Raw genomic sequence first — 8,924 nt, forward strand, 5'->3', positions numbered from 1 at the left:
TCCCCAACCAAAGCCCCCTGCCCAGCCCCCTCCCCCATATGCTACACACATACAGCAAGGCTGGAAGGCTCTGGGGACAGAAGGGGTGACAGGCCCCGGGGGACAGTCTAGCTGGGCAGGAAGGCAGCACACAGTCCATCTCACGAGGTGGTGCGACGGGGCCCTGGGGTTCCCCAGAGGAGACCTGGCAGCCAAGACAGCAGAGGCCATGCTAGGCTTGTGCTTTTCTTTTTATTGTTTCTGTCCAGAGCCTCTGCAGCAGGGGAGGGGGAGGCACAGGGAAGTGGGCACCCCGGCCACCTGCCTGAGACCGCTCTCTGCCTCTCTCCTCTCTTCTCTCTAGCATCTCGCCCACCCTCTCTCCTTCTGCATCTCCTGCTCCCACATCTGGCACCTTCGGGGGTTCTCTCTTGCAGCCCCTGCTTTCTAAGCCCACCCTGGGAAAGTAGTGGACCACGGGGTCAGTCTCAAGCCCCACAGTCTCCGCAGAGGGCTGTGTCCCTAGTCACCTGCCCGGCTTGCTGAGGATGCGGCCCTTTCTGACTCAGGCTGGGGAGGGGGTGTGGGGGAGGTCCATGGGGCTTGAGCTTGACCCTGCGGGGTCCCTACACCCTGCGCTGGAGTCCTCTCCAAAGCCAGGGGCTAGAGCCTGAGGTCACAGATGTGGGAGGGGCAGGGTCACTGCTGTGCCTTGTCTCCATCCCGGCTCTGCCCAGCACACTACAAGGGCAGCTGAGGGCCAGGCTCACTCACTTCCAACATCCACACCTCATACAGCGGGGGGCTCCCTGTGCCTGGGAGGGTTCGGCCACATCCCCTGTGGGGGAGGGCTGGTCGGTGAGCAGGGGTCAGAGGCTGTGAGGGGAGCGCTGTGTCTGGGTGTGGTGCCCTGGGATAGAAGGAGGTTGGCTTTAGGAGGCAGTGAGGACAGGGGTGAGGACGGTCTCTGATGGCAGAGGGGTCTCTGGCTTTAGAGCACCTCGTGTTGCTGCTGTGTGGCCTCACTGACGACCTGGAGAGGAAGAGAAACCCAGTCTAACCCAGTGCTGGCCAGAGAACGGAGCCATGGCCCCGGGCCACCTCCACCCCAGCACAGCAGGATCCCCTCTGCCCCCAGGCAGGAGCCTGAACCAGCACAGCTGGTGGAAAGCACCTGGCTGACAGCCCCCGGGACACACCCCAGAGGCCCCCGCCAAGGGTAAGGGGACCAGGCAGACCACTTACCTCCCCGTCCCGGGTCTCAATGGTCTTGATCATCACTGTCTTCTTGGTATGGACCTCAGAACCCCTTTGCTCGGGGCTTGTTTCTATAACAGATCCATCCACATACTCAGCCTGACCAAGGCCACACCTGGGCTCTTCCTGTGGCTGGGAGTCCTTCCCTGATCCCACCGGGCAGAGCCCGGAAGAGGCCCAACCCCTCAAGATGGGTCTGTTACTTTTTCAGCAAAATGTCCTCACCTGTCCTTAAGCCCAGCACCCAACAGGTGGCTCTGCAGACCCAGGGACCTGTCCCAGGGCTGGGATAAGGTCAGGAGCCAACAGATATGCTCCGGGTGCAGTGGGTTCAGGGCGGCAGGGGATCCCCGAGGCCCAGGCCGCCCAGCATTCCCCCACCCCCACCCCCCAACACACACACCTCCTCACTCCCTCTACACCCCTGGCTGCAGGAGAGCCCTGCATGAATTTGTACCCTGACGGGACCCCAAAGCCCAGAACCAAGATACTCTTTTGGAGGACCTCATGGTACCCAGCCCCCTTAAGACTCCAGATGAGCAGTTTGATGTCTTAATGAAAGAGAGATGGAGAGGAGTCAGTGACTGATTCACGGTGCCCTTGGCCAGTCACTTGTCCCTCTGTGCCTCAGTTTCCCCACTATTAAATGGTAACGATGGTACTTTCCCTATAATGCCCCAGAATTATTGGCTTGTAAAAGCATTAAGCGATTTGAAATGCAAGGCTCACACTTGGTGTCTGGATAAACTACTAACTGAAAAGAGATGTTCTGAGTTTTATGGGAAGGGTCAAATTTAGGCCCTTGGTATTATGAGTTTGGTGTTGGTGACTCTCCTTGGCAGGCAACCAGCATGTGATGAACATTGTGACTCGGTGAAGCACAGCGTGTATTTTTTCCTGATGAAAATGAACATCGAATACATAAAAGGTTTGATCTAGGAAAGGCGAAGCTGCCAAGGACTCCAGCTTGCTTCCTAACGTATTATTATAGCATGTTTTTCTGCTCTCTGGGGTTTGGAAACCACTCGATCTGCATATTACTAACATCAGAATGGCAGAATGCCCTAGGAGTTCGTTCTTTTAATTGTTTGGCTTTGCTAAGGTTTGGCTTCATTTTTTTAAAGCATGCACCCAACGTCTTGCTCCAGCAAACTGGAGGTGTTCAACAAGCAGCTGGGGGTGGGGGCGGGGGGGGGGGAGTGCTTGGCAACTTGCCAAACAGACAGTGAGTGGTGGGTGCCTTGTAGCCCAGGATATATGGTTCTAGTTGCTCCTGATGCTTGGTCCCCAAGGACACCCCTGGTACCTTGGAGTTTGGGCATATTAGGAAACAGAAACTAGTGGCCATTCAATACTCCCAGAAGGTGCAGGGGACATGGTCATGCAATACAATACCATGAAATAAAATAAAATTAAAAGCTCCCTCTGTTAGAAGGCGCCTCTACCTAAACTCCCCCGTCCTCCTGTAGCAGCCCCCTTTCTCTTCCCCAAACCCCAGCCCTGTCCCTACGGTTCTATCCTCCCCTCCTGGCTGGCCTTGGGCAGTGCCCACGCTGGACTCCTATCCCCTGCCACCCCAGCCTCCACTTGCCAACATGCACTCACCTCGGAAGTTGAGGGCAGAGAAGGTCTGGATAGGGAGGTTGATCCTGAAAGGGGAGAGACCAAGCCCCCAAAGGGTTAGGACCCTCCATCTCTCTCTGTGACCACCCCTCAAAGCTTGCCCTGGTCCTCTGTAAACACCATCCTCAGCTGTCCCAGTCCCACTGACTTCAACACTGCTTGCGGCATGGGGCCAAAGGCCAACTCCAGCCGTCCCAGGAACTGTCCCTTCTGGAAGGATCACCCATTCCATCTCTGACCTGCTGGTGTGACACCAGAACCCCCGACCCCACTGCACCCTCCACTGCACCAGGATTTGCTTCTTGCCCTCAGCACTGCAGGGTGTATCAGCGGCAGCTGTGGGTGACATCCACCGTGTGTGCCCACCCTCCAGGCAGGCTGGGAACCTCTGGCCCATTCATCTGAGGGCAAGTCCCAGGAGCTGCCACCCCCATTCATGCCTAGTGCTGGGAAAATGCAATGCCACTTAAGGGGTCATTATATGCAGATGTTATTCTACAATATCTGAAATCTTTCTTTGTATAAATCTGTATCTAAATATGTCTGCCAATCTTTTTAAACTTCAGATTTTATCATTTTTGTGAGTATCAATGGGCATCATTTTGTTGAGTAATTGACCTGTTATTAATTGATGATAAGTTTACATAGTGAAGGGGCTTCCTTGGTGGTGCAGTGGTTAAGAATCCGCCTGCCAATGCAAGGGACATGGGTTCGAGCCCTGGTCTGGGAAGATCCCACATGCCATGGAGCAACTAAGCCTGTGCACCACAACTACTGAGCCTGCGTGCCACAACTACTGAGCCCACGTGCCACAACTACTGAAGCCCGTGCGCCTACAGCCTGTGTTCCACAACAAGAGAAGCCACCGCAATGAGAAGCCCATGCGCCACAACGAAGAGTAACGCCCGCTCGCCGCAACTACAGAAAGCCCACACGCAGCAATGAAGAACCAACGCAGCCAAAAATAAATAAAATAAATAAATAAAATAAATTTATATTAAAAAAGTCTACATAGTGAAATGCAGAGATCTTTAGTGTGCAATCCAGTGAGTTTTGATCAGTGTCTACAAACATGTAACCACCAGTCAAAATCAAGGTATAGAACGTTTCCATCAATCAAGAAGGTTCCCTCGTGTCCCTTTCTGGTTGTATGTTGTTTTCTGTGTCTAGAGGTGATTTGCTCCGAGCGTATCATTGTGTCTTTTCCTATGAGCATATGTGTGCGTATACACGTGCATGTGCGTGTGTGTGCACCCTCTGAGCACGAGTCTCCGCACCTTCTCTCTTAGCCTATCGTGTCCCAGCCCCTCTGTCTCTATTTGTCTCTATCTGCCCCCTCCCTTTCCTTCCTCATCATTCCCCGCTGCGCTTCCATCTCTCTCTTGATTGGCAGTAATGGTTTATTACTGGTTGCTGAATATGGTTTTATGCTGCTGGTTCTTAATTCTGAAGATGGATGTGGGAATACTTATACTTCTCTTTTTATAAAAGCTATTAATTAAATCACTTTTTACCCAGGTGGCCTTGGTTAATTCTCTGCAATTAGCAGAGTGGTGGACTCGTATAATATTGTTTCCAGATCTTGTGAAGGTGATCCCGAGCCCCACTTCAGGGCAGGAATGGGCCCCCAGCACCCCCCAGGAGCCCACGGCCAGCCCCTGCCTTGCCCCTCACCGGCTCTCCTCGCCCTCCAGCAGCTTCCGGTAGGTGGCAATCTCCACGTCCAAGGCCATCTTTACATTGAGCAGGTCCTGGTACTCGCGCAGGTGGCGGGCCATCTCATCCTTGAGGTGTCGGATCTCCTCCTCCAGGCGTGCGATGTTGTCCTGGTAGCCGCCAGCCTCGCTAGCAAAGCGTTCCTCCAGCTCCCGCATCTGCCTCATCAGCGAGTCGTTCTGCAGGGGAGGGGCGCCCGGGTCAAGGACAGGCTGCAGTGGGGCGGGGTAGTGGGGGGACACTCGGGGCCCAGGATGGAGAGAGGCACAGCCTCAGGGCTGGGAGGCAACCCCAGATGGCCAAGTCTAGGACTTGTCAAACTCTTCTGAGCCAGGGAACTATGAACTCAAATGAAGTCTCATGTGGAAACTCAGAGAACAGAACTGATACAAGGGAGCATGACTGTTTGGCCTCCTCGCCTCCATGCAGGAGTCCCATGATTCCTGAGAGCCCCAATGGGAATCCACCTATCTTTTTTATCCCTGTGGTAGATTTGAGCAGACAGAGACTCTATGATGGGCCCGAGGTCACAGAGTGTGAGCTGCAGACAGGAAGGGCTAGACCAGGCAAGGTGGGCAGGGACTCACAGTGCCCTTGAGGGCGTCGATCTCGCAAGTGTAGGACTGGATCTGGTGGCGATACTCCATCATCTCCTGTTTGGCCTGGCGCAGCGCATCATTGTTCTTGTTGGCTGCCTGGGTCAGGTCAGACACCTAAGGGCAAAGAGAGGGTTCCTGAGATGACCAGGACACAGGTAGGGGTGGGCAAGGGAGCATGAGACCCCCGGATCACCCTCCTCCCCAAAGATGGAGCCATAGGAAGTACCTCCAAACTGGGATTGAGGGGGCCAGAGGGTCCAGAGTCCCACCTTTGACTTGTACCACTCCTCGGCTTCCGAGATGTTCTTAGCCGCGATGGTCTCATACTGAGCCCGGATGTCCCTGAGGGCAGCCGTGAGGTCTGGCTTGGACATGTCCACCTCCACCTGGACCTGCTGTTCCTGAAGCTGGGCTTGCAGCTCACGGATCTCCTGCAGGGTACAGCTGGGCTTCAGTCCCCAACCAGGCCCCGCACGTATCCTCACACCCCCATTCCCAGAGCCCAGCACCACCACCCCGCTTCCAGCTGTTTTCACAAGGGCATACCTCTTCGTGCACTTTCTTAAGGAACGCAATTTCCTCGTTGAGAGATTCGATCCTGCGCTCCAGGTCAATTCGAGCTAGAGTGGCTGCATCCACATCCTGGTGAAGGTCAAGTGAGAGGGAGAGGGTCACTGATCACCCGGTCAGGGCAGAGGGAGACCAAGGGCGACACAGAGGGGACAGAAGGGGTACGGCTGCTGGGGGACCAAAGAGGGCTCACCGCTCGGAAGGCAGCCAAATTGTTCTCCGCTTCTTCTTTCAGCTGAATTTCCTCTTGCATCCTGGCAGAGACAGGCAGGACAGACAGTTGGTGGGCATAAAACTGGCAGTGGAGAAGACTGACTGGGGGCTGTCCAGGGAGTGGGCTCAGGACAGAGAAAGGAGGCCTGGCTGCTGGATAGAGACAGGAGGCCCCGCCCACACAGGGAGGGAACAGGAAGTGGCCCAATCTCTGCCCTGGAGCCACACCCTGGAAGTCTCTGTCCCCACCAGATTGTGACCTCCCTGGGATTAAGAACCATGTCTATTTTTTGTTTTTAATGTTTATTTATTTTTGGCTGCATTGGGTCTTTGTTGCTGCACACGGGCTTTCTCTAGTTGCAGGGGCTACTCTTCGTTGTGCACAGGCCTCTCATTGCGGTGGCTGCTTCTCTTGTTGCGGGTTTTAGTAGTTGTGGCTCGCGGGCTCTAGAGCGCAGGCTCAGTAGTTGTGGTGCACAGGCCCAGTTGCTCCGCGGCATGTGGGATCTTCCCGGACCAGGGCTCGAACCCCTGTCCCCTGCACTGGCAGACAGACTCCCAACCTCTGCGCCACCAGGGAGGTCCAAGAACCATGTCTATTTTATCCACCTCTGCGTTCCCAGGCCCCAGCCCCAGCCTGGCCCACGCAGGTGTTCATTTAACATTTGTGACCTGGGTAGTGGGCCAGTGACTCGGCTCACTACATTTGCTGCCTGTACATACTGGGAGCCTGGTGGAGCCCACCATCTGGTCCTCCAAGCTTTCTGAGGGCTGCACCCCCACCCACTCTCCACTTTCCTCTAGCTTATCGCTCCCCCCTGGAAAGCTTCAGCTGGGCCCAGGGGCCAAGATGCCCTCTCTACCCCCATCCGCAGGGCCTCATCACAGATGAGCTGACAGCTACTGCTGGCCCCATGTTTCCTTGTCTCCTACCAACCTCCCCTCTCCCTCTGACTGCACATGGGCCTCCTTTCTCCATTCATGTGCCTGCCCAACCCCCAGCAACTTAAGATGCTTTTTTAAGAAGCACCTGGTCTCCCAAGGTCTCCCGTTTCCACCCCATGATGTCCCCAAGAAAATTCCTCGTTTGCAGACTGCGGGCACAGGGGAGAGACCTGGCGTCCCTCTCCCCTCCTGGGGAGACACAGGTAGACGACCCTCTCCCTGGGTACATACGACAGGGTGCTGACAGCTGGACCCAGCCCCAGGCCTAGCCTCCCGCGCCCAGCCCATGGAGAGGGGGTTTCTGGGAGCGCTGGGTCCTCACTTGGCCTTGAGCCGCTGCAGGTCGTCCAGCAGGTTGTCCCGCTCGACGTCGACGCGGGCGCGCTGGTTGGTGAGCACCTCCACCTGGCGCCGCAGCTCGCGCAGCTCCTCCTCGTAGATCTCGGCCACCCGCGTCGGCTCCCGGCCCTTGAGCCGGTTCACCTCGGCAGCGAGCGCCGCGTTCTGCTGCTCCAGGAAGCGCACCTTCTCTATGTAGTTGGCGAAGCGATCGTTGAGCTCCTGAAGCTCCACCTTCTCGTTGGTGCGCGTGGTCAGGAACTCCTGGTTCACGGCGTCGGCCAGCGAGAAGTCCAGCAGCTCGCCCGCGCCGTAGGAGGAGGGCGCGCGGGTTGCCCCCAGCCGGCTGGCCCGCAGCGACCCCAGGCCCCCGGCCCCGCCCGACGTGCGCGACACCTGGTACACGCGGGATGTCACCGAGCTCGAGGAGCCCTTGGTGCCGAAGCCCGCACGCGGGAACACCGGCGAGCTCAGCGGGGAGCCGAGCGGGAAGCCCGGGGCCCCGCCGAAGGTGCGGCGGTAGGAGGACACGCGCTGGCTGGACGAGTAGGCCTGGCTCATGGTGGCGGCGAGGGCGAGGCTGGGCGGCGCTGCGCGGAGGAGGAAGCGGTGGGCGGCCGGCCGGAGAGTGGCTGCAGCGAGGGGAGACAGGGCCCCAGGCCGTCGGCACTATTTGTATGCGTCCTGACATCAGCCCCCGCCGCCCCTCCCCTGACAGCTGCAGGATCCCGCTGTCCTGCCAGGAAAGGGCGGCCTCTGGCGTGGGGGCAGGGAGGCCAGCTCCCCCGCAAGAAGGCTTCGCCCCTCAGCCGGCGGGTGGGGGCCCCCTGAGGGGCGTGGGAGAGGCTGGTGGACCTAGGGGGGCAGAAGATGGGCAGGCCTGCCAGTCGCCTCACCCAGGGCTCAAGCATGTCTGGAGCCCCCAGGTAGGCCCGCCTGCCTGCGGGCAGGGGAGAGAGCAGGGGAGAGGCTTCCATGTAGTTTGAGGGGCTCCTTTTTGCTGCAAGCAGATACTTTGGGTCATTTCCTGAAGGGACAAGGCCTATTTCCAAGAAAGGCTCCAAATCACCTTTTTTTCTAAAGAGTCTCTGAAAGTGGCGAACATTCAGGAGGGCTCAGGCAAAGACCCTGAGCCCACTACCAGGCCTAGAGGATGAGGGTCTCTAGACAGGCAGGGAGGATGGGGGGGACCAGCCCGGGGCACTCAGCCATCCCCGCCAGAGCCCGCCTGCTCAGGTGTGTCCACTAGCCCCTGGGTTCCAGCTCCCAGCCTCAGTTTCCCTCTGAACTAGTGAAGGCCCTTTTCCTCCCCACTCCGGGTGAGGGCAGGGCCTCGCCTCAAGTTTATAAACAACAGGGTGACTTCCAGAAAGGGCCTGGTAGGCTCTCAGTTTCCAATTATAACAATTATAACATAACTGTACACTCTCAACCCCGCACCACCAGCTTCGCTGCCTCTGCCCGCCTTGAGCCCTCCCCCACCCCCTCTCTGATTCATCCCCCTCCTCACACCACCCACGCCCACGCCCACACACACCAGGGGTTTGTGTTTTGTCAGGAGCCTCATGTCGACCCAGCCATCTCCCTGGCAGCAACAGCTGCCTGCCAGTCCCAAATACCAGAGCTGGTATTTATAGAGGAGAATATATCAGTCCGGGAAACAAGTGCGCAGGAGACGAGCTC

At 57.4% G+C, this 8,924-nt stretch overlaps 1 protein-coding gene across 1 annotated transcript; it reads right to left on the reverse strand.

The window, feature by feature from the left end:
- Window positions 1-212: 212 nt before the first annotated feature.
- On the reverse strand, window positions 213-7,892 carry DES (desmin). The gene is made up of 9 exons (XM_060152039.1): window positions 7,225-7,892; window positions 5,938-5,998; window positions 5,721-5,816; window positions 5,444-5,605; window positions 5,163-5,288; window positions 4,534-4,754; window positions 2,842-2,885; window positions 1,225-1,307; window positions 213-1,012 (listed from the first exon to the last, which is right to left on the reverse strand). The coding sequence occupies exons 1-9, from the start codon at window positions 7,800-7,802 to the stop codon at window positions 971-973; spliced, it is 1,413 nt and encodes a 470-aa protein (XP_060008022.1). The 5' UTR covers window positions 7,803-7,892; the 3' UTR covers window positions 213-970.
- Between the last annotated feature and the right edge of the window lie 1,032 nt (window positions 7,893-8,924).

The sequence above is a fragment of the Lagenorhynchus albirostris genome, chromosome 6 (genome assembly GCF_949774975.1).
Source record: "Lagenorhynchus albirostris chromosome 6, mLagAlb1.1, whole genome shotgun sequence".
NCBI classification, from domain to species: Eukaryota; Metazoa; Chordata; class Mammalia; order Artiodactyla; family Delphinidae; genus Lagenorhynchus; species Lagenorhynchus albirostris.

Excerpts from the sequence above, each read along its gene's own strand:
- DES (XM_060152039.1), bottom strand. The coding sequence starts at position 7,802 with ATGAGCCAGGCCTACTCGTCCAGCCAGCGCGTGTCCTCCTACCGCCGC. Across the intron at positions 4,755-5,162 it reads TCGACGCCCTCAAGGGCACT|AACGACTCGCTGATGAGGCA; the intron begins GTGAGTCCCTGC and ends CCTCCCCTGCAG. Across the intron at positions 1,308-2,841 it reads CTCTGCCCTCAACTTCCGAG|AAACAAGCCCCGAGCAAAGG; the intron begins GTGAGTGCATGT and ends GATCTGTTATAG.